Source organism: Hyaena hyaena, unplaced genomic scaffold (assembly GCF_003009895.1).
Source record: "Hyaena hyaena isolate Hyena2069 unplaced genomic scaffold, ASM300989v1 scaffold_364, whole genome shotgun sequence".
Lineage (NCBI taxonomy): Eukaryota > Metazoa > Chordata > Mammalia > Carnivora > Hyaenidae > Hyaena > Hyaena hyaena.
This window is the reverse complement of record NW_024080996.1, coordinates 1,540,340-1,565,639: the sequence shown is the minus strand read 5'-3', so window position 1 is coordinate 1,565,639 and position 25,300 is coordinate 1,540,340. Positions and strand designations below refer to the sequence as shown.

Genomic DNA, 25,300 nt, shown 5'->3' with positions numbered 1-25,300 from the left:
TTCTTGTGGATTCTCCATTCTTAGGGGTTATTGCCCTAGTCTTCATAGTCCAAAATGGCTCAGAATATATTTGCCTTCCTGGGGCGCCTGGGTGCCTCAGTCTGTTAAGCGCCAGACTTTGGCATTGGTGGTCATCTCACAGTTCGTGAGTTATGTCCCCTGCATCGGGCTCTGTGCTGATGGTGTGGAGCCTGCTTGGGATTCTCTCTCTCTACATCTCTCTCTCTGCTCCTTCCTGGTGCATGCTCTCTGTCTCTCTCAAGAACAAATAAATAAGCTTAAAAAATAAAAAAAGAGAATATATTTGCATTTCTATCAGTGAATAGGAAGAGGGGAAAGTGAGGAGGAGGCCATACTCTTTTCTCTGAAAAAATTTTTTAATGTTTATTACTTATTTTTGAGAGAGAAAGAGACAAGTGTATGAGTGGGAAAGGGGCAGAGATAAAGGGAGACACAGAATCTGAAGCAGGCTCCAGGCTCTGAGCTGTCGGCACAGTGCCCGACACAGGGCTTGAACCCATGAACCTAAGCCACCCAGGCGCCCCATACTCTTTTCTTTGAAAGGGAATGGTGTGATATTGCAGACATCAATTTTTGTTTCCCATTGGCTGGAACTCAGTCATAATGTCACACTTAGCTTTAAGGGAAGCTAGGAAATGTCTTTATTCTGAAAGACCATAGACTTGGCTGAACTTGGGCTAACCTTGAGAATTGATATTAGAGAATACTTAGCAACATGAAGTCACAAGGATAGAATTTTAGGTGGAGACACTTATTCTAAGGTAGCTTATATTTATTCTCTGTTACACTATAAACTCATTTTTCTTAAGGACTCACACTACCAGATATTTTCTTGTTTATTTACTTGCCTCTTTGTTCACTGACTATTTCCTCCCCCTGCAATGTAAGCTCCAGATAGAGAAGGATCTTTGTGGCTTGTTATTGCCACAATGCCAACGTCTAGAACAATGCCTTGCATACAGTAGAAGCCCAATAATTATATGTAGACTAAAAGAATAAATTACAGGGGCGCCTGAGTGGTTCAGTCAGTTAAGCGTCCGACTTTGGCTCAGGTTATGATCTCAAGGTTTGTGAGTTTGAGCCCCAGGCCAAGTTCTGTACTGACAGCTCAGAGCCTGGAGCCTGCATCAGATTCTGTGTCTCCCTCTCTCTTTGTACCTCTCTCATTCATGCTCTGTGTTTCTCTCTGTCTCAAAAATAAATAAGCATTTTTTATTTTTTAATTAAAAATTATTTATTTATTTTATTATTTATTATTTATTTATATAATTTAATATTTATATTTATTTAATTGATTGATTGATTGAGAGAGACAGACAGACAGCATCAGCAGGGGAGGGTCAGAGACAGAGGGAGACAGACTCCAGGTTCTGAGCTAGCTGTCAGTACAGAGCCCGACATGGGCCATGAACCGCAAGATCATGACCTGAGCTGAAGTTGGATGCTTAACCGACTGAGCAACCCAGGCACCTCAACATAAATTTTTTTTAAAAAGAATGAATTACATGTCCTCTTTCAACATTTGATCATTGGATTTATTTAATAGCCTATATGCAAAGAATGAATTATTCATTGGGCTTACACAAAGTATGAATAAATAGATTAATAAAATGCATTCATGTTTTTAATAGCTATAAAGGTCTGTTTAGTTATGTATATTGTGCCAGATTGAGAGGCTTTTCATATAGTGTCCTTTCAGTAAGCAGCATCGTCTATGTTTTCTGATTCAGTTCCTTCCAACCCAGCTGCCATGTACAGTCAGTAGCAAACTTTTTTTTTTTTTTTTTACCTCTCTAGTACAAATGGGTCAGCAGATGAACTCTGCCCATTCTTCCAGCCTCTTCCTTTTGTTGACCAGATACCTCGGCCAACAGAAATTATAGTCAAGAGAAACAATACCAGATGTGGTTTCTACCGAGAGATCATTTCCTCTCACAATTAGTTTGGTACATGTAAAGAACATAGTCCTAGAGCCTAAAACTGATAAAATACAATCTGGGCTTCTAATGTGCTTTACTATATGTGTACACACACACACACACACACACACACACACACACACACACACACATCACATCCATTAAGATCCACTGAACCTTTAAAAACAACCCAGGGAGGTAGGTATGTCATTATTTCTATTTTACAGATAAGACAACAAATCAGAGAAAGTAAATACGAATATATCACAGAGACCAAAATCAACCTGAGTGTTCATATGTATCATGTTTCTTTCCCCAGTACATTTTCTCAATAGCAGTATAATTCTTTTTAAGCCTCAGGCTTAACGGATCATTCTGAAATAAAGAAGACACAGGAAACTTGGTCATTTCTAGTGTTCCTTAGTCAGGAAGGAGCATAGATATTCTAACTTACTTATATTGTACCCCCACTACCAAAGAACCCCCATAACAACCCAAAAAGCAAAAACCAAACATCTTAATTTTATGATCCTGATGAAAAACCCCTAATGGATCCAGGACTGGAAGACTTAGTCCCTGTGAGCATTGCCCTGTCTCCTGACCCTCCCCCCTATGCTGTCAGGGAGGATGACATCTTGGGACAAATAACTCAAATTGGAGATGAGGAGTCAATGATAATGCCCATAACGTTCAGGGCCTACCATACAGTTATTAGCAGGGCCTAGTGCACAGTAAGTCGTGGGTAATTCAGTCTGTTACAGGAATACGATGTGATTTGCAGTGATTGTTGATATTACCATGAAGGCATTTCACTGGTAAAACAATCTCTTCCCGCTGCCTGTCTTCTGATTGGTCCTTAGCGGAGACTAGGCGAAGGAAAAAACAGCAAACGTTCGAGGGTTGAAGAATTTGCCATTGATCCCTTAATCGAGTAGTCGCTACTTTGTAACCGGTCCCTAGAAGGGGCGGGTCTTCCTGGAAATTTTGACTGCAGCTGTTTTCCTGTGACTCAGAGCGCCCAGACTGCGGGAGAAGGTAGGCAATCTGGCCGCCCGCGCTGGGGCTGGATCTCTCACCCCTTAACCCTGACGGCTTAGACCCGCCCTTTCCAACTCCCTTTCCCCGTCTCCAAACCCGCTGGGGCTTGTTTTAACCGCAAACTCAAGGGGTGGAGGAATTTAATCCTGGTGTTCGCTCCCTGGGGGGTTTCTGCAGATTTGGCAGTTTGGGGGTGGGGTCTTAGGGGGGAGGAGGCGCTGGAAAGGGGATTTAGGCATCTCCTGATCATCTCAGGGTCTCTCTTTTTACTTTCCTTCTCTTTGACTTTACTTCCCCCCCCTTCTTTCTTATAGAAAATTGATGTTTTCTCAATTTTGTCTAATTTTATGCTGTGGAAATGGGAATTTCAAACCTCCCCCCACCCCCGACCCCAGTAGGGTTGCAGCCTCTAAACCCTTTACTATAGAAATTTAAGGAACCGACTCTGATCCCTTCTGTTAATATTTGGACGCCGCAAATCTAGTACTGAAATTTTAAAGATTAAATCACTTTCTGTTTCTATCTAAGCTCCACACCTCACTGGTGTGGCAACAGGCTGCAGGGGTGTGGCCCGCTGCGCCATCAGCGCGCTGGCTCCTCCTCCCTCTCCTAGGTGGGTGGCTGAACTGCAATGTGTCTCCACTCTTGGATTCCCGAGGGTCCACCTTAACACGCAGCCCTCTGGCTCAGTGCCCCCCCTCTATTCTCCCAGCTGCCTCAGATTCAACACTTTGACCTTGGTCAGCTGCTGTGGTCAGTCTTTGCCCACCCGTTGCTAAGGTGCATTTCTGAAGTACCATCCTGAGGGGCGGAGAACTAATGCTGACCCACCATAGTTTGTGCTGAGAAGGGTTAGGGAGAAGGTGCAGAAAAGCAAATTGCCCTCAATGAGGGATTTGTTCTGGGGTTAGAATTAGGAAATAAGACTGTTTCTTTGTAGGAGACGCCTCTGTGCTCTGTCTCTTCACTTGAAAGCCATCCTTGGTGAGTATTGGCAAGCCTCAGAGATTGGGTTGCCTAACACATTTCTTCAGCTGTCGTGGGTCCTCGGTCCTTCTCCTGTTGTAGGCTTCCTATTGATGTTTTTAGAAAATTTTCCCTGTCCTAGCCCCAGCCTGTCCTACCAGAGAGCTTACCCTTGTCAGGCCTCAGCATTGAAATCCTTTTCTTGAGCATTCTCTCCTCTCCCCACAGCTGCTACTGCCTTCTGTGTTTCCATTAAATGGGAGCCATTTTGCCACACTCAGCTTTTTTTTTGTAATTTTTTTAATGTTTATTTTTGAGAGACAGAACATGAGCAGGGGAGGGGCAGAAGAAGAGGGAGACAGAATCTAAAGCAAGTTTCAGGCTCTGAGCTGTCAGCACAGAGCCTTATGCAGGGATCGAATTCACAAGCTGTGAGATCACGTGAGATCACAAGGTGAGCCGAAGATGGATGCTTAACCAACCGAGCCATCCAGGCGCCCACCACACTCAGTTTCTATCCAGTTCTTCAAAATACCGAACACAGAATGAAAAGCCTGATTTATTGGCTAATTTGTGGACATGGGACATGTACAAGACGCACCATTGCTATCAGATGGATGCAACATGGACATTGCTCTGGATGGACGTAGGGTGTGAGGTTTTAGATGGCAATTGGGATAAGCATAGAGGGCTGAGAAGTATCCTCCAGAAGTTTCAGAATCCTTGAGGGGGATGTTGTTCTAGGAAGGAATGTTCCCTTTCTCATGAGCGTCCATATTTTTCAGGCCTGTGGGTTTCTCAGTGAAGGTTGGGCATCCCAGCAACTCATCTACCTCTGGGGCTTTGGATAAGCACATAAGTGTCTGTTTTCTTCAGCATTCTCTGTGCACCAGGCACTTCTGTTTTAGCCCCTTAAGTTGTGTTTTCAATGAAAAGCCCCCTAACTGGTACTGCAGATTGTAGCTCATGTCACCCTTTGACAGAGCAGGGAGAGGTACGGTGACCAGTGATTACATTCAGAAAGGTCAGAGGGCAGCTTCCAGAGGTACTGGGGCCAGTGACTAGGACCAGACCCACCTGTTGATTCTCTGGATAAAAGAATCATAATGTAAATCATAATCCAGGTTTGTAAGTTTATCTCCTTGTTGCCGTATCACATGAAATCGTTGTCTAGGGTTATAACAAAATGTGGAAGGTCATGTTGCATGTGTAATATTGATATATACATTAGAATACCTTGGATGGAGGAAACAGTGGTTTCAATTATAAGCTCCCGAAGCAAAGTCACAAAGTAAGTGATTTAGTTGCGGGCACCATTATGAATCAAGAGTGCAAGTCTCTCTGTATAGCATGATCCAAAAAAACAGCCAAGATCTACTTAACAACTGTAACAATCACAACTGGAGCAATACTAGTCTATTACCATTGATTAAATGCTTCCTGTAGGCCAGGCACTATTCTAAGGACTTCACATATGGTTTTCCTTTTAGAAAGAGAATTCTGAGGTTCAAAAGGGTTAAATTAATTACACTTATTCCATATATAGTACCTAAGGAATGGTATATTTGAAAAAGTGGAATTGGTATTTGAACCAGCTTCAGGGTATTTCAGAGACTTCCTGTCTAGTGGGCACTTAGTGAATCTTACAGCTTCCCCACTTGGGTCTGGCATTTAGGAGTCTTACTATTGGCATCTGTGTCTTCTTCTTCACAGCTTCTTTCTCCTTTCTATTAATCCTCTGAATATATTCTCATGCCAGACAGAAGCACATAAGGTCTGGTCTTTGCATGGATAATCTCCAGCATATCACTGTGTTAATGATGTGTCTTTCCCACAGTAACCCTGCATCACCATGGTGCGTCCTTCTGGCCTACTAACCCGCCAAGAGGAGCCAGGTAAGCATGATTCATGACCCTTACTTGCCATTGTATCTTTGGCATCTAGCCCGATGCCTGGCCTGCAGGAGGCCTTCTGGTAATGTTTGTTTGCCACTTGAACTCTGGTCTCTCTCTAGTGCCGCTGAAGAGCATCTGTGTGACTTTGTCCATTCGTGAGTTTGTGGCTGGTGTGTCTGCTACCTTAAACTATGAAAATGAAGAGAAATTTCCTTTGGAGACCTTCTTTGTGTTCCCCATGGATGAAGACTCAGCTGTCTACAACTTTGAGGCCACGGTGGATGGGAAGATCATTAAAGCAGAATTAAAGGATAAGAAGAAGGTACGAGGGATGAGTATATTATCTCCTCCCTTCTTATTTCCTTTATGCATACTCTTAATATCTCTAGCAAATGCAATTTCACAAAAAAGCTGAGGTTGAATGCTCTTTTCTGCTATTCCCCTGTAGCTGTTCTTTTCCTAAAATCATCTGGAGGGAACAGTCCATCAGGCATTCACAGTGTAGCTGTGAGCTTGGCAAGACCAATCACAGGGCTTCTCGATCAGTCGCTATTTTTCAAACCACTCACTCTTCATTCAGCCATGCCACCTTTTATATCACCTTCCTTTCCCTGTAATCCTTAGGCCCACATCCTCTATGAGAGTGCCATCAGCCACCGCCACCAAGCTTTCCTCCTGGAGGAGGACAAGTGCTCTAGGGACGTCTTCTGTTGCAATGTGGGGAACCTGCAACCTGGGTCAAAGGTGGCACTCACCCTGAAGTACGTGCAGGAGCTGCCCCTGGAAGTAGATGGGGCCCTGCGCTACGTGCTTCCAGCTGTCTTGAATCCTCGATACCGTTGCTCTGGTGAGTATCCTTTTACTTTTGAACATTGGTGGTGGGTGATATAATTTGGGAAACCCCCTCAAGTGTCGTAGGGGCGCTAAGAAGTGTGAGAAGGGACAACAGAACTAAGGTAACTTCTCACAGGATCGCCGGAGGACAGTTGTCTTGATATGAAGACTCCCATAGTCCCTTTGGATGACTTGCCTTATGCGTTCAGCATGACTGCCACCATCAGTTCCCAGCATGGCATTGAGAGGATCCAGTCCAACTGCCCTTTGAGTTCTATCGAGTACCTGGGAGATAAGAAGACTTCTGCTCAGGTAATTCATCAGAAAGTACTGTTGTTGCCAACACCCCTATTCTTTGAGTTCTGACCTTGTTCCTCACTCAGTCTTTCCAAAATACTCCTTACTTTCCCCTATTAACTAGAGGGAATCCCACTTTGTTCATTCTTTATCCCCATTTCTTTCCCAGAACCTTCTCTCCATTCATGTCCCTGCTCCTGACCATTCTCACTCAGGGAGGAAGCCCATAGCCCGCAGCTCTGACCTCAGCCCCAGGCAGCAAGCAGTGATAGTTCTAACATGGCTCTTTTGCTTTTTCCAACTCAGATTTCCTTGGCTGATGGGCACAAATTTGATCGCGATGTGGAACTCCTGATTTACTACAGTGAGGTGCATACCCCCAGTGTAGCTGTGGAGTTGGGGAATCCTAAAAACAACCCAGGTATTTTCTTTCTCCCTTTGGAGTTACCTCCGAAAGGGCAAATCGTGTCTTGGAATTACCCTCAAATTCCCCTCACTTTACTTTTCTTCTGTCCAGTAGTAGGTAAAACATTCAAATAGTTTACATTATGGTGTGCAAAAATGGCTAGATACAATGAGTATCATGTGGTTATGTCTTAGAGGCAAGTTTAAGTGAATCGGTAGATAATTGGATCAGGGACATGGACAAATAATTCATAAGAGGAAACACAACGGGTTTAAAAACATAAATTACAATAATCAGTCTCTACAAGTGCAAATCAAAATAAAATAAAATAAAAATAACTGGAAATGAGTACCTCTTAATCCCTTTTATTTATTTCTGTTATATCCCCTTATCTATTATCTATGGTACTAAGATGTACAAAGCTGCAAAATACATACATCACAATGATAAGAAGTAGAGCACAGGGAATATAGTCAATAAGATTGTAATAATGTTTGGTGGCAGACGATAACTACACTTACTGTGGTGAGCACTGAGTAATGTATAGAATTGTTGAATCATTATGTTGGGCACCTGAAACTAATATAATATGGTGTGTTCATTATACTTTAGTAAAAAAGTAAATGTTTATTTGTAGGGAAAAAAATAAAATGAACATAGTAATGTGACATTTTCACTTTTCAAATTAATAAAGATTTCCAAATCTGATAATGCCTCATCATTCATCTCCAGAGAGTTTTCATCTTACCCTAGTATCTTAATTTAAGTATATTAAGAAATTATGTATAGTTTCTCAATAAATTTAGTCATCTTTTCTTTCATAGTTTAGCAATAACTTTAGTTTTTAAATTTCTTTAATTTCTCTTATTTTCTAAATTTATTTACCATGTACGTACTGTTCCTTATAACTATATGGGTATAACCCATGTGAGTCTGTTGCTCTCTTGAGCCTTCCTGGGCAGCCATGTCCCTGGATTGCAGGGGCCAAAGCCTAACTGGAGAGGTACTGCCACTTCTGAAGCTTTTTTCACCTTGGTGGAATGGAAGGATGCTTGGGGACAGTCATAGTCACAATGCCATAGCTTGGGTTAGGTTCTTACTTCTGTAACTACCCTGCTATGAAGACAGTTTCTTGATGTTTGTTTGTCCAAGGTTAATTAGAGCTCCCTAGTTTGCCCTCACTTGTTCAATCAGTTTTCCTCTGGGCCAAGCTGTCCCTGCTAAGGCTGTTAGAGGATCTCCCTACCTCAACCAGATTTGCTCCAGCTCTTCTTCCATTAAGCTCCATGCTCTGTCTTTGTACATTAGTTCTGTCCTTTTGTACTGGTTTTGTGCTTTCCCTTTGGTGGATCCCCCCTTGGGTATCAATGAAATATGCCCATGGTGGTGACCTGGTCTTCAGTCAGGATTATTTTAATCTACAGAGAAAGTTTTATAATGCTGAATCTTAAAAGGTATGGATTGAGATCTCAGTTTCTTTCCAAGAAGTTCCCTCGGCCCCTATGCAGATTCCTCATTTGTTCTCTATGATGGGCTCTGCAGGCCAGAAGGGGACATCAGGGGCAGCCTTTATGATCTTGTGAATCCCTTCTAGCAGGGCTGCTCAAATCTTGCTTTCTAGATCATATATCTGGTCAAGATGACTTGCTGTTCCCATCCATATAAGGAAGAAAATGAAAATTGGCAGCTTGGCTCACTAAAACCATTGAGAGTTCTACAAAATGAAGCATACCACTATATGATGAAAATACTATCGTGTATTTTCATGTATCATATATATAGTAAATATATTATATATAATTCATAATATATAATATATATTATTTGTATTTATTATTATATATGTTTATTTATTTTGAGAGAGAGAGCACAATCTGGGGAGGGGCAGAGAGAAAGGGAGAGAGAGAATCCCAAGATGCACTGTCAGTGCAGAGTCCATTGTGGGGCCCAAACCCCAGGAGCTGTGAGATTATGACCTGAGGTGAAGTCAAGAGTTGAATGCTCAACTGACTGAGCCACCCAGGTGCCCCCAAAATGTATATATTTTTAAACTTAGAATGTATTTGACCATATTAAGAACATGATTTTGAATAAGTTATATATATAATTTAATAAAAATAACATAAAGTTGATAAATAATTTTCCAAAATTGTTATTAAGAGCTTAACCTGAGTTAAGGCATAGGTTCAGTTCCTTAAACGAATGATATCACTGAACCCTTAACATAATTTTGAGGCAGGCATTACTACTTGGATTGTTCAGCTGAAGAAACTGAGGCTAGCAAGCAGAAGAGCTAAGGCCTTAAAATGTCTTATTTAAAAACAAGGAAGCAGAGACTCATGAAGGTGAAAAGAATTTGCACCAAGCCAAAGGAATTATAGTAGAAATACCTAGATAGTTCATTCTATATATGGCATTGTTCTAAACACATGAAACATATGCACCTATTTCATTGTCATGGCAAACTGTCTAATTTACCAGTCTGGTGCCATTCCCACTACAATCAGCTGCTTCTTTAAATAGAATGGAATTTACTCTGCCCACTAAAAAAAAAAAAAAAGCTACCCTTCCAATATGTATCCAGTGATCTGGATTTTTTAGAAGTTATTCTTGAACCAGCATTCAAGCAAATATTTGATGAGCTCCACCCATTTTATTTGGAAGCCAGTTTGGTCATTGGGATATCCCAGGGGTAAGAGATTAAAAAGAGCCACATCCTGTAGCCATATTGAATCCCAAGGCTACTGAGAATTTAAACCTATAATCCTGGAATCACTTTATGACAATAAGATATAGGAATTTAATTCTTTATCCTTTTTTATTCTCTGAACTGTAAAACTGGAGTGGATATAATCACCCAGCCATTCTCATTTCATCTCTATCTCAATACTGACATTTCAATTCTTGCATCAGTTTTCATTTGTTCCTCAAAGTAAAAGCAAAGCTTTGACAACCTCATAACATGGGTCAGACTCCCATGGTTTCCTCCATAGTGTTTCTTGGATGATGCTGTTAGAGTGTAAAACACACCTCACTTCTGGAGAGTATTAGTAAATGTTTCATACCCAAAGCAGAGGACTTTCCTTGGTGTGTATGATACTTATACTTTCAGCTCTTGCAAATTGCCAACATAGGAATTGCCCATGAGCTTCATTATTTCAAAAGCATAATTAAAGACTTAAACAAGGACGCCCATAATAAACTGCCTATTGATTTGATTTGAAGAGAAGGTGTCTCTGCAAATAAATTAGCTTGACTCTTCTGGCAAATGCCGGAACATTTTAACTTCATGCATTTCACTGATTTACGTCGCTGCTGGGAAACTAGTTTCCAGTTATATATTTTTAATTATTGGTTGTGCCTGTAACCTCTACTTTGTTTTTTTTCTTACATATCTTTTCTGCTTCTCTGTCATTTATATGTTTATAACTCACCCCAAACACTTTGCTAGCATATACAGTATGAAGAGCAAATGGTGTTTTAGATTTGGATTTCCTCAGCTCCCTGTGTAACTGACTATTGATTCTTGGGGTCTTCAGTATCCTTGAGTTCCTTTGCATGTTCTGGTGTCCTTATCTTTTCAAAATAGATGGTTTGATGAAAGATCCATCTGCGATGGTGTGTTTCTACCCAAATATCCCAGAAGCTGAGCCATCAGCTACCTGTGGAGAATTCGTCTTCCTCATGGACCGCTCAGGAAGTATGCAGTGCCCCATAAGTAAACAGGATAAATCACAGTTGCGCATAGAGGCGGCTAAGGTAAAGCTAGTTCATTTCTTTTTTTGGTCACGTTCACAAATGAGGATGAATCTCAGGAGTTAAATTAGGGTCAATCTGGAACTTTGGGTGCGTTTCCTGTCTGAGCTATATCTAACATGACCACTCGGAGGCTAGTCTTGGAATATAAGAGCCTGGAGTCATGAAATGTGGGAAGGCCCACCCACGTAAGAGTTAGATTGGTAGGGTATGTATGTCTGAAAGGATCCTCTCTCACTGTCTTCCTTGTACTCTCTTCCTTCAGGAAACACTGATTTTGCTGCTGAAGAGTTTGCCTATAAACTGTTATTTCAATATCTATGGATTTGGATCTTCCTTTGAAGCATTCTTTCCGTAAGTTTCTAGAAAGCCTATAGAGTCCAAAAAGATACTTGAAAGACAGAAGTAGGTTGTTAGAAGGGTTACTTACACAGTTGACTTTGGCATTGGGTATTTCAGGTGGGGTTGTTTATAGTGGGGGTCTCTCAATTCAGGGACTCAATACTGAGTGATGTTGAGCAGCTATCATGTCACTGGATGTGTTTGTTTTTCCCAGGAATAGTGTGAAATACAGTCAGGATACCATGGAAGAGGCACTGAGGAGAGTTAAACTTATGCGGGCAGACCTAGGGGGCACGGAAATCTTGACACCACTCCAGGTCATTTACAGAGAACCTTCCATCCCGGGTCACCCCCTACAGGTAGGAACTGGAATAGATCCAGCAGAAAGCAACAGAAAGAATGAAATCTCTGTTTGAGAATTCATACCCCTGAGCTTGGTTGTAGGAATGTTAAAATATGATATAAAATTCCGAGCCTTCTATCATATAGTGAAGAGAATAAGAAATAAGAATAAGAAACATTTAATAGAATTCCTTCCCTTAGCTCCGTGCTGTGGGCTGTGGGTGGTGGAAGTTGTTTACAGAGAGCCACAAAAGCTTTAGGTGGGACGAGAAAGGGGAGGTGATGAAAATCCCAGGTCCCAAACAAACCAGGTAAGAAGACGTGATGCAAGTGACCAGGGAACATTAGGGACCTCACATCTGTCTGAAGAGGCATTAGTCTCTGGAATGAAATAGTTGATTTTTACCAAGGGCAAATTCTGGTATCTTAAAAAATGGTCTTCACAGAGATTTGATGAATGTCTTATTTCTTTCTATAGCTTTTTGTCTTCACAGATGGGGAAGTTACTGACACATTCAGTATAATTAAAGAAGTTCGGAACCACAGACTGAGGCACAGGTAGGAAGAGAATGTGAGTTCTGGGTGACTGACCTGGGTAGTACCACACATAGTCTAGTGCCGCATCATACCAGTGTTGACATTCCTTTCAGAGGCAAAAGTCATTCAAGAATTTTAGCTTTGCTGGCTAACAAGTTTTTTCTACAGCATTTCCCCCTCTTTAGTAGAAGATAAAAGTCATTTTATAAATAATGTCAATAACACCATAACACCATTGTCCTTTATTCTTTCTGTATCATAATGGAAACAAAAATTGGATAGTAAGACAGTTTTTTTAAAAAATTTTAAAATGTTTTATTTATGTTTGAGAGAGAATGAGACAGAGAGCAAATGGGGAAGGGGCAGAGAAATAGAGGCAGAATCTGAAGCAGGCCACAGCCTCTAAGATGCCAGCTGTCAGCACAGAGCCTGACACAGGGCTTGAACTCATGAACAGTGACATCATGACCTGAGCCGAAGTTGGACACTTAACCAACTGAGCCACTCAGGTGCCCCAAGACGGTTTTTTTTTTTTTTAACTATAACCATTTTTATCAAAGTAAAACATACACAAAACGACACAAATCATAAGTATACATCTGGGTGCATCACAGAGTTGATCACTACCAATTTATCCTCTCCAGAGGAAATAGCTTTCCTGACCTATAACACCACGGATTATTTTTGCTTGTTTTCAAATAAAAATAAATGGGTTATACATGTTTTTGCTTCTGTGTATCTTCTTGCCCTCAGCAGTATGTTGATGTTCATACCTATTTTGCATGGAGCCATGGTTAATTTTCATGGGTGTGTAATATTCCAATAGAATGATAGATAGTTATAGTTCACCTGGATTGTGTGTGTGTGCGCGTGCGCGTGTGTGTGTGTGTTGTGTGAAGTAGGGGCCAATTTTCATTATCTTCTCATGTTGATATCATATTGACCCTGTACCATTTATTGAAAAGTCCTCTGCTCACTGAGGTGCAGTGTCATTTTTGTCACAAATAAGCATCTACACATATAGTATTTGTTCCTCGGTCCTTTGTTCCATTCTATTAGTCTATCTAGACCTGTGCCAGTACTATACCAGATCAACTTATGTAGCTCCCTGACCAATGTTGATTTCCAATAGAGTAAGTCTTCACCTTTTTTTCCCCAAGATTGTCTCAGCTATTTGTATTTTAAAATTCGTTTGTCAGTTTTTACCAAAAAAGGAAACTGTTGAGATATTGACTAGAGTTGCATTGCCTTTAGGGGTGCCTGGCTGGCTCAGTCAGTAGAGCATGTGACTCTTGATCTCTGGGTCATGAGTTTGAGCCCCATGTTGGGCATAGAGATTACTTTAAAAGGGAGAGAGAATTATATTGATTTTAAATGTCAGTTTTAGGACAAGTTAGTATTTATTATATTGAGTATTCTAATCTATTTAGATGGTGTATCTGTCCATTTATGTAAGTCTTTCTTCATTCTTCTGAATGTGCATTTCCAATATTTTATTTAAATATTTAAACCTGTAGAGAAGTTCGAAGAACAGAACAATAGACACTCATATACCCTTCTACTACATGTCAGTGTTTTTGCACATTTGCTTCACCTATTTTTTGTCTGAAATATTTGAGAGCAAACCACAGATACTGTAATTTTTCATATGCAAATAAGGATGCACCTCATCTTCTAACAAGGACATCCTGATGAGTTACCACAATGAAACTATTAAACTCAGGATATTTAATGTTTAGATGACACTATCTAAGTACAGGTTGTATTTGCCAAGGTTTCTAAAACTGTCCTTTATAGATTTTTGTTGTTTGTCTATGCTTTTGTTCCCAGAGGAAATCCAAGACCAAACATTTTATTTCATTGTTACATTTCCTTAATCTTCTTTACTCTGGGAGAGATCCTTGGCTTTTCATTATCTTGAATGACATTGATATTTTTTTTTAAATTTTTCTTTTAATGTTTTTTATTATTTCTAGGAGAGAAAGAGAGAGACAGCGTGAGCAGGGGAGGGTCAGAGAGAGAGGGAGTCACAGACTGAAACAGGTTCCAGGCTCTGAGCTGGCAGTCAGCACAGAGCCCGACGCGGGGCTCGAACCCACGAACCGCGAGATCATGACCTAAGCGAAAGTCGGACGCTTAACCGACTAAGCCACCCAGGCGCCCCATGACATTGATATTTTTAAAGAGGACTAGCTAGTTATTTTTATAGAGTGTCAATTTATGTTTGTCTTTGATTACTTAAATTCATGTTTAGGTTAATATTAAATATTTTGGGAAGAAATATTCCAAAAGTAACATTGGGTCTGCTGATAGATTTGACCACTTTGTTAAAAGGTGGTATCTGACAGATAACTTTGAAATTTTGTAAACATCTTGTTCTCAACAAATGTTTACTCAGTAGACTTAGCATACACTGATGATTATTACTCAAATGTTATTACTGTCAGTGGTTACAAATGGTGATTTTTAAGTTCGGTCAACTTTTCCCGATTAGTTGGCATCTTACTGTAAAGAAGAGTTTCTTGGGGCACCAGGGTGGCTCAATCCGTTGAGTATCCGACTTCAGCTCAGGTCATGATCTCATGGTTCATGAGTTTGAGCCCCACATCAGACTTACTGTTGTCGGTGCAGAGCCTGCTTCAGATCCTCTGACCCCCTCCCTCTGCCACTCCCTGTCTTGTGCTCTCTCAAAAATAAATAAACGTTAAAAAAAAAAAGATTTTCTCTCCCCCTCCCTCCCTCTCTTCCTTTTGTTGTACCAATATATACTTTGGGATTCTTTCAAAATTTTAGATTATTTTTCCATTTTTTAAGATTCATTACTTTCAGTTTTCATTTAGATTCTCAAAAATTCCAGTTTTGGCCAGCGGGAACCGCTTTTCACTTGCTCCTGTGTCTTTTTCATGGGTCTCTTTGGTTTTTGAATATTTCCTTTCTTTCTTATAAAAGAGTACAGACTCATCTGTACTTTTCCATCCCTGGAGCCAGTTATTTCTACAAGAAGCCTAGTTTCTTTTAGTGAAAATGATACATAAAGGTCAGTATTTGAGTGTTATGTGTAACTCCGTTATTGGGCTCTTCTTGATTGTAGCCATTTTTGGCAGACTTAACTAGCAATTATTAAAAGAATTTGTTTTAACTGATGGCCCTATTTCCAAGGTAATAAGATAACATTCTTTCTCTTTTTTTTCTATTCCATAGTTGTGCCTTTTTTCCTCCATGGAGAGAAACCTGATTTCCCATAAAATTAGTAAATGTACTCATTTCCTTAATCCAACAATACACACAAAATCTCTCTGTAATGTTTTATAATTATTTGTGTAGAGGTTTTCATGCATTTGTTATTAGATTTTTCCCTAGGTGTTTGATACTATTTTATTTTAATTTTTAAGTGTTTATTTATTTGGAGGGCATAGAGTGAGGGAGGGAGAGAGAGAATCCCAGGCAGGCCCCATATGGCCAGCACAGATCCAGACACGGGCCTTGATCCCACAAACCGTGAGATTATGACCTAAGCCGAAATCCAGAGTGAGACACTTAACTAACTGAACCACCCAGGTGCCCCTGATACTATTTTAAATAGTATTTAAAATCATTTTATTCACTGGGCACTTATTTCTATATAGAAATTGATTATAATGGCTTTTAAAATTTACATGGACCTTTTATTCAGTGACTTTGCCTTATTTAAATGTTAATTCCAATAGCATATTTTAGATTCGTGTAGGTTTTCTGTGGCTAGTTATGTTTGCAAATGATGTCAGCTTTACTTTTTCTTTTATAGTTCTTACATCTCTTTTTCTTCCCCTCCCTGTTGCCCTGGAAAAGAGCTTTAGTACATACCGGAATAGATGTGGCCACAGCTGTCATTCTTATCTTGTTTTTAAAGGACTTTAGAGGGAACATGTTCAACACTGCATCAAGAAGCATGATTGTTGGCTATAGGTTTTTGTTTGTTTGTTTTTTTGTAGATATCCTTTTTCAGATTAGGGAAATTTTATTTACGTTGAGAGTTATCAGATTAAGGAAATTTTATTTCTGTTTTGAGAGTTCTTTTTTCTTTTTTAATAAAAATCATGAATGATTGTTGAATTACATCAAATGCATTTTATGTATCTGTTGAGATGAGCATATGATTTTACCTTTTTTCTTTTAATGTGTGAATTATAACGACTAGTGTTAGTCCAACTTTGCCTTTCTGAAATAAACCCAAATTAGTTGTGATCTATTAACCTTTTATAAAATGTATTTTTGGAGTCAGTTGGCTGATAAATTTAGGATTTTTTTAACTTTAAGATTTTTAAATGTATTTTCATGAGAAATATCAACATGCATTTTCTTTTCTTACAATGTTCTTGTCAGGTTTTGATGCTGTTGTTATTTTGCCATCAGAAAATGAGCAAAAAATTATCTCTTTTTGTATTATCTGAAAGATTTTATTTATTAATGTTTTTAAAAAACAATTGTTTAAGGTTATTTATTTACTTTGGGAGGGAGTAGGAGAGGCAGAGAGAGGAGGAGAGAGAGAGAATTCCAAGCAGGCTCTACACTGTTAGCACAGAGCCCGATGCGGGGATCAAACACATGAACCATGAGATTATGACCTGAGCTGAAATCAAGAGTCAGATGCTTAATTGACTGTGCCACCCAGGCATCCCTCTTTATTAAATGTTTACTAGAAGTTTTCAGGAGGCTTTTTTTTTGTGTGGGAAAGTTTTTCAATCTCTTTCATTGAAACGAACTATTCCTACTTTTATACGTTTTTGCTTTTTACAGAAATTTATATATTTTACCTAAATTTTAAGTGTCTTTGCATAAAATTCTCATATGCTATATTGCCTTATTTTGTTGTTAAATTTTGTAGAATCTGTGATATATTACCTTTTCATTCCTGATGTTGGTCATTTGTGTCTTCTCTGGTTTTTTCCTTGCCCGAAATGTGTGTCAATTTTAATAATCCTTTCAGAGCACTTTTGAGGTTTTTTTCATCCCCACTATTGCATGGTAGTTTTTTTATATCAATAATGTCACTGCCATCTTGATTATTTTCATGTCTCTTTAAATTCTTTGGGTTTATTGTCCATCCTTTTTCTAACATCTGAGGATGGATGCTTAGGTGGTTGATTTTAGGCTTCCTTTTCTTTTCTAATATATGCATTTAGATCTATAAATTTAAACATATCTATATCTGAGTCCCTAAATTTGGATCTGTCATTTTCCACTGGTATCCACTTACGAGTAGTATCATCATGATTTGTTAAAGCCTAGGTTATTCAGAAGTATCGTGTGTAATTTCCCAATATTTGGGGATTTTCTATTCCTTTCTTAGGTATCAGATATTTTATATGAAAAGTTGTAGAACTCCTCTGAGCCTCTAGACAATGTTCTCTTCCCTCTGCAAGGATTGACTCTTTCCTTCTGGCGGGTTGGTAGACTAGAAGCAGAGCCTCCTACTCCAATTTGAGTCAAATGAGCTTCAGTCATTTGACAGCTGGTTCATTTCAGATTCATTTCTACCTATAGGGTGTAGTTATACAGGGTTTTGTTAAAAACAAACAAACAAACCCTGAGGTGTCGTAAGGGCAACTTCTCTTTGGAAAGTCTAAGTCTGAAACCATTTTAGTTTTTCAGTCTTTCCAGTCATCTATTTTGTACTTGGCACTATCTTCAGGGGTAACAGGATACCATCTCATCTCTCTTGGCCTCTCTCCTCTCTTAGGTCATGGCCTGTACATTCCTGTTTTCAAAAAGACTGTTAAGAATACTGTATATAGCTTTTCCAGGTCTCTAATGACTGGAACAACTTTGGCATTGCTGTGAGCAGAGCTGTCCTATGGTGTTCTCCTTTAGGTCAAAATCATATATTTAAGTTCCAATTCACCTACTTGCTAGCTGTTTGGATCAATCAACTAACCTCCCTATTTTAATTTCCTCATTTGAAAATGAGGATAATAGCAGTACTTATGGGTTTGCTGTGAGGGCTAAAAGGGCATACCTAAGTAAAGCATTAGGAACTGTGCTTGACACACAATATGTGCTAGATAAATTGTTGCCACTATTGTAATTATTATCCATATTATTGTCACCATAGATGACTTAAGTAAGTTCTAGGCATATTGTTAGCCATCAATGACTGTTTAGCTTTAGCTTTACATGTAAAACACTTAAACCTGCACATAAAAGCCCTTTAGAAGCCATAAGGAATGTAGGCTACGGTTGCAAGGCCATATTGGAAATTTAAAGATGATCATATCGAGATGCTGGCAGGCTGTGGTCTCTAGGGGCATTGTCACAGGTAAGTCACTATAATTAGAAGTCCGGTTGTTAACCCTACAAGTTTAGAGTGTTAATCCTGATGCTGATGTCACCAGAATTGGAGATGATGACTCACCCAATTCAAAAGAGACTGATACATAAGACAAAATTTCAGTGTATTGATTTACAATGAGAAGTTTTGTCATGCCTTCTAAAAATGCTTATATTAGTGTTTTCAACACATTCTGTTTATAGACAGTTCTAGTTAGGAAACCAAATTGTGATTAAAAAGCTACTTGGTGCACATGGACTCTGGCAGGGAGAGAACTCTCCAGTTAGAAGAGCAGCCCTTCCCACCCTAAGACTGGTAATGCCAGGGCAGATATGGCTCCAGTACAATGTTAGTAAGGCACTGATGATAGTGTCTATTTGATCCTCACTCTCCCACTTTCCCCCACCATTCTTTGGATTTATTATTAAAATAATTGATGAGGATATGGTCCTAAGATTTTGTTTTTGTTTTTGTTTTTGTTTCTGCTTCTAGAATCAGTATAATATATAATGTTTTGCCAGGGGGATCTTATGGCCAGATAGACCAGTGCTCAAATGTCATCTCAACCATTTAGTGGGTGTGTGATCTTGTGATGTATTTCCTAAATTTGTTGGCCCTCTATTTCTTACCTGCAAAAGGAAGCATAAGTTTGCCTCTTAGGAGTCTTGTGATGATTAAATTGTCACATTAATTTAAGGCATTTGGTTCCCGATTTGGGTCAAGGAACTAGACTAGCTCTTTATCTCTTTATGTATTTTTGACTATTATATATTAATTTATAATTTTCCTCTGTAGTACCTGTCTCTCACCTCTCATCCTTGTATAATTGCAGATGTTTCTCCTTTGGGATTGGAGAAGGAGCCTCCACCAGCCTAATAAAAGGCATTGCCCGAGTAGGAGGTGGCACTTCAGAATTTATCACAGGCAAGGACAGGATGCAGTCCAAGGTGAGGACAGACCTTGTGTTCAGAGGGCCTCATGATCCTGAGGGGGTGTGGAGTGGGGGTTGGGGGAGAGACACTGCCACAAAGGCAGAAGCAAGAGCTTGATGCCAGATTTCTTTTTCTTATATTCACAACTCCTTGGGCTATAATACATAGTGGGGCTCCTTTTGACTTGATGTAAACTTACCCACTGTAAGTTTCTGGAGAAGTGGCATATGGTCCTAGTAGTTGGAGAGCCAGAGACAAGATGCCAGAGGAGTTCAGGGCTTTGTGTTTAAGACCAGAAACAAAGAAATGAAGAATTGTGACCATCATGATCCAGATTCTAGATTTATGCTCGAGGAACACGTTCAGTGCTATATCCTGTCCTCCATGCAAATGAGATGAAGAGAACAAGAAGGACCAAATGTGGTATGTCTGGTAGATTGGCAGAGATAGTAAATTCATACTCCATGTGATCAGTATATACAAGGGAACGTCTTCCTCTGCTTATGTTTGCAAGTTCCTCTTTCTTGGATGATGCCATCCTTTACTTTATCATCCCTTACCCTTACCATCCCCTAGTATAATATTAAGGAATAGGCATAACATATACTGTGTTGCGTAGCACCTGGTGCATAATAAATATTCAGCTAATAGTAGTTATTATTGCCATTATTATTTTTGGGCTTAGTCTGTTCTCTGTCCTCCACCAGGCACTTAGCACCCTAAAACGTGCTCTACAGCCTGCGGTAGAGGATGTTTCTGTGAACTGGGATTTGCCTCGTGGCCTGTCTGCTAAAATACTTTCACCAGAACAGACCGTCCTCTATAAGGGTCAGAGGTTAATCATCTATGCCCAGTTGACTGGGACCATGCCGGTGAGTTCCTATTCTTGTTTATTCCCTCTAGTCAGGGTAGCAACTGCCCCGACCTCTGCTCTTGACACTTTTCTTAAAACTGGTGGAGTCTTATCAAATGATCATACTTGTCAGGTGGAGCCCACCTATCCCCTTCTCCATGATTTCAGGTTTCTGATTTCCTGAGCTACCTGGGTCCTAGTAAGAAATTTTATTGTGTTGGGTTGGGTTGGAGAGTGGCCCCAGTTGTGACCTTTCTCTTGGTGACCTCTCCCTGCCATCATGTCTACTCTTCTCTACTTTGTAGCCAGCAGAGGGAACAGGAGAAGTTTGCCTCAAGTACACACTCCAGGGCAAGAGTTTTGAGAATAAGGTGACTTTTTCTCTACAACCCAAGCTCGATGACAAGTGAGAATCCAGTTTTCCTTCACTTTTTTTTTTCTTTTCTTTTTTTTTGTCTCTGCCAACCTTGAGGGTTGACTTCTTTCTCTTAATTTGGGGCTGGCTCAATTGTGTCCTTACAAACACTTCTCTTTTCTAACCCAATTCAAGTCTTATCTCTCCCTTCATCTGGCTTTTTCTTCCCTTTGCCAAGGCTAACTTTTGAGGGCCCTGAGTAACTGGTATGTGTGTGCTCTTCCCTAAGTTGCAGGGATTATTTTCTTCTAGCTTCACTATTCACCGCCTTGCTGCCAAGGCCTTTCTCCAGAGCATGGACATGGGCTTCGGGGAGACTCCAGCAAGATTTAAAAAAGATGTGCTTAAAGTCAGCATTGACTGTGGAGTCATAAGCTCCCACACAGCTTTCATTGCCGTCAACAAGGACCTCAACAAGCCAGTTCAAGGGCCCTTGGCTCGTAGGGACATTCCAAGGCCAATGCTACTGGGTGCTACTACAGTGATGAAACAGTGCAGAAGAATTGGTGAGTGAGTTTTACCCCATTTGAACTCATGTGAAACAAGGGACCCTCGATATCTAAACATGTTATTTGAAGTAAAAGCTTGTGAACTTGAATTTTTTCCCTTGTCTCTCCACATATAGGATATCTGGCTGGTGTGGTAGGTACCTTTCTAGGGAACTAGAAAATCCCACTGGCAAGAAGATTTTAAATAATCCAACAGGAGAAGAAACAAGAAAAATTGAAACAGAAAGTACACATACACATTGAGTATTCACACTGTCTAAATCTGAAGCTAATGTATCCTATGGAGAATTAGATGGTTAATGATTATACAGGTAGCTGATGGTAGTGATTTGATAGTGTTAGGGAATGGATGTCTCAAGTGTAAGCCAGGCAGGCTTAAGTGCAAATATTAGGGGCTTGAGAGTTAGGGTCCGGTAGAGAAATTCTCTGGGCAGGATCCTGTGACCAGGGGGGAATGTGTGATGTTAGTTGTAGAGGCAGGCTTCAAGTTGAGCCCAGATTTTTGTTGGACAGCCGAGTGTATGATGGTACCATTTATTTAAATAGAGTAACTAAAAAATAGGAGCCAGTTTAGAGGGTAGCATGTTGAGTTATTTTTGAATATTTTGAACTTGAGACCCCTATGGAATATCCATATGAAGATGTCTTGTAGAAATACAAATAGATGGTTTTGCTGTTCAGAGGAAAGTTCAGGGATGATGATACACATTTGGAAATATTTAACATGTAGGTAGTAACTAAAGTCCTAAAGTCATGAGAAGAAATGAGATTATTCAGAGGGCATGTATAGAGTGAGATGAAAGGGGGATGAAATGGAAACACTAAAGAAAACCCAGTATCTAGGTATAGGTAGTAAGAGGATTCCCCAAACCATAATAAAAAGGAATGAAGTAGGGTGAAAAGTGAGTGCATGTTCAAAACAAAGGAAACTGTGATCTAAAAAAGGGGAGTTATCAAAGTGTAAGATACTGCTGACAAGTCAAAGAAAAAAACTGAAAGGGGACTATTGGGTTATTATCAAAGAAGTTTCTGCTGATGTAATCAAGAGTGATTTCACTGGCTTAGATCAGGAAAGAATTCATATTACAGAATGCTAAAGGGTAAAGAGAGGTAGGAAATGAATGTATAGACACTTGATAAACATTAGACTGGAAAGGGGAAGGAATAGAGAGTGATATCTCCAGAAGGTGGAGTTTTGTGTGTTATTATATCTCTTTAAAGTTTCAGAATGGGGGAGATTTGAGGATGTTGTAATGCCCAAAGCAGAGTGTCAATAGAGAGGGCTGACACTTTTGGGAGAAAAATGGGGTAGCTAATTGGGATGGGTATCTGAGGAAGTGAGAGATGACTTGTAGAGCAGCAGTGAAAGCCAGGAAGGACAAGTAGTAGGACACTCTCTCTCACTGTTGCCAGGAGGGGGAGGAAAGGTGGTGGAATTTGATTCTAGTTCACAAACCAACTGAGAGGCAAGTGCTTAGAGTTTCTGTCTGATAGGTTTTCTATAGTTTTAATGAAAGAGACCCGAAGACTAGCTACCGAGTATGAGGCCAAAAATGGTAGAAGAGAGAGTTTGAGGAAAGGATTTGAAGTAGCTCTGTGGACAATTGGAGCGTGCAGTTCCCAGGGAAAAAATAAAGACTGCCTGGAAGTGTTGAGGGTACAGTTTAGTTTTGATCCCTTGCCTTTTTTAGTGGCACCAAACTAGCAGAGAGGAGTACAGTCCATGTGAGTCATTTCGGCAGGACATAGCAGCTTTGGTGTAAGAACAAAGGGAGCAGAGTGTTGATGTACTTTTGAGGCTGGGGTTTTGCCTGATGGGTGTCATGGAAAGGAAATCAGGGACATGGAATTGAAGAGGGTGGTGAGGTGTTGCACCTGGAGTTGAAGCTAAATAGGAGAGAGAAACTAAAGACAGAAGGAAGGGGATTATAGGGAAAAAGCAGAGGAGACACAGATTTAGAGGTCCAGATGACGTCAAAGACCAGGGAAAATAGAGATCTCTGAGTTAGAAGGCTCAAAAGATTGGATACTGTATTTTAAAAGTGGGATTTTTTTTTTTTTACTTTTTTTTCTTTTACAGGTGGAACCATTCTGGTGGATAACAAGATTCTGGGTAGGGAGGGAGTGGCTGAGGTAGAATGGAGGCTGAAGCCATTTGATTTGAGGAAGTCGAGATGCCTTGAATGAGGGTGCTGGATAGGTTATATACAGGGTACCGAAATCTCCAGATGATGGCAGGCCATGCAATGAAGTGGGAGTCTAGAAACTAGCATTCAGATATTTTTGTGAATAATGAGAAGTGACAGAGAAGGTTGGAGGTTGACAGCAGAAAGAATATGAGGAAGGTAATCCAGGTGAGGGTGGAGGAGTAATGAGCTAGAAGACACATTTGGGACTAAAGAGGTTCCCAGTCCCACCTCCCAAACCTGAGTACTTGGACTGTGGTACCTCGGGAGAGCACCATGTGAGAGGGATAGAGGGAGAACAGTTCTGCGAAGAAAAAGATTAGTTTTAAGTTAAGATAAGTAGTTGGAAGAAACCTCCTGTAATGAAATAAAAGACGCAGGAAAGATCATTGTTGGGTATCAAGTGTTCCAGCGGACACAGAAGAAAGGGCTCGAGAGGTGAGGGTGTGTGCAGGAGGTGGGCTCATGGGAGAAGGCAAAAAGATGGTCACTGAGGCAGACATGCATAGGACATATGTCCCAGTTTCTCAGTGCCCTTTGCCTATAGCAGAGAGCAGAGGGTGCCTCAGTCTCAAAATCTGTACTTTGTACAAAGTCTGTACTCAAAGTCTGGTGTTTTTCAGCTCATTTAAAGGCCTCATCCTATGGTCCTCATGCATCTCGGCCCAAATATTAATATGTAGATTGCTTTGGGTAGTATTGACATTTTAACAAGATTTGTTCTTCCTATCCATTTTTTGTATGTATATCTTCAATATCTTTCATAAGCTTTCTATAGTTTTCAGTGAATAGATTTTTTCACCGCTTTGGTTAGATTTATTCCTGGATTTTATTGTTTTTGGTGCAATTGTAAATGGTATTTGTTCCTTGATTTTGCTTTCTGTTGCTTCATTATTCGGTGTATAGGAATGCAACCAATTTCTGTGCATTGATTTTATATCCTGCGACTTTGCTGAATTTATGGGTCAGTTCTAGCAGTTTTTTAGTGGAATTTTTGGGTTTTCCATATAGAGTATTATGTCATCTGAAAAGAGTGCAAGCTTGACTTCCTCCTGGCTGATTTGGATGCCTTTTATTCCTTTGTATTGTCTGACTGCTGAGGCTAAGACTTCCAATACCATGTTGAATAACAGTGGCGAGAGTGGACATCCCTGTCTTGTTCTTGATCTTAGGGGGAAAGCTCTCAGTTTTTCCTTATTGAGGATGATATTAACGATGGGTCTTTCATATATGGCTTTTATGACCTTGAGGTATGATCCTTCTATCCCTGCTTTCTTGAGGGTTTTTATCAAGAAGCAATGCTGTGTTTTGTCAAATGCTTTCTCTGCATCTATTGAGAGGATCATGTGATTCTTGTCCTTTCTGTTATTGAGGTGATGGATCACACTGATTGTTTTATGGATATTGAACCAGCCCTACATCCCAGGTGTAAAAACCACTTGGTCATGGTGAATGATTCTTTTAATGTATTGTTGGCTAGTATCTTGTTGAGGATTTTTGCACCCATGCTCATCAGGGAAATTGGTCTATAGTTCTCCTTTTTAGTGGGGTCTTTGTCTGGTTTTGGAGTCAATGTAATGCTGGCTTCATAGAAGGAGTTTGGAAGTTTTCCTTCCATTTCTATTTTTTTGAAAAACAGCTTCAAGAGAATAGGTGTTAACTCTTCTTTAAATGTTTGGTAAAATTCCACTGGAAAGCCATTTGGCCCTGGACTCTTGTTTTTGGGAGTTTTTTTTTTTTTTTTT

At 40.0% G+C, this 25,300-nt stretch overlaps 1 protein-coding gene across 3 annotated transcripts in view; it reads left to right on the top strand.

The window, feature by feature from the left end:
* The first annotated feature begins 2,948 nt into the window (after nucleotides 1-2,948).
* The window catches only part of VWA5A (von Willebrand factor A domain containing 5A), a 34,713-nt gene continuing 12,361 nt past the window's right edge, over nucleotides 2,949-25,300 (top strand). For 2 of the 3 annotated variants that reach the window (XM_039250268.1, XM_039250266.1), the window contains exons 1-14: nucleotides 3,935-3,962; nucleotides 5,782-5,839; nucleotides 5,959-6,161; nucleotides 6,464-6,686; nucleotides 6,810-6,985; nucleotides 7,277-7,391; nucleotides 10,966-11,135; nucleotides 11,398-11,486; nucleotides 11,689-11,833; nucleotides 12,295-12,374; nucleotides 19,493-19,607; nucleotides 20,300-20,464; nucleotides 20,751-20,851; nucleotides 21,113-21,366. In XM_039250268.1, the coding sequence (XP_039106199.1) occupies nucleotides 5,797-5,839; nucleotides 5,959-6,161; nucleotides 6,464-6,686; nucleotides 6,810-6,985; nucleotides 7,277-7,391; nucleotides 10,966-11,135; nucleotides 11,398-11,486; nucleotides 11,689-11,833; nucleotides 12,295-12,374; nucleotides 19,493-19,607; nucleotides 20,300-20,464; nucleotides 20,751-20,851; nucleotides 21,113-21,366 (1,879 nt within the window). In that variant the 5' untranslated portion in view covers nucleotides 3,935-3,962; nucleotides 5,782-5,796. Of the gene's footprint in view, nucleotides 2,976-3,934; nucleotides 3,963-5,781; nucleotides 5,840-5,958; nucleotides 6,162-6,463; nucleotides 6,687-6,809; nucleotides 6,986-7,276; nucleotides 7,392-10,965; nucleotides 11,136-11,397; nucleotides 11,487-11,688; nucleotides 11,834-12,294; nucleotides 12,375-19,492; nucleotides 19,608-20,299; nucleotides 20,465-20,750; nucleotides 20,852-21,112; nucleotides 21,367-25,300 lie in introns of those variants that run through there. The other variant, XM_039250267.1, reaches the window with a different exon arrangement.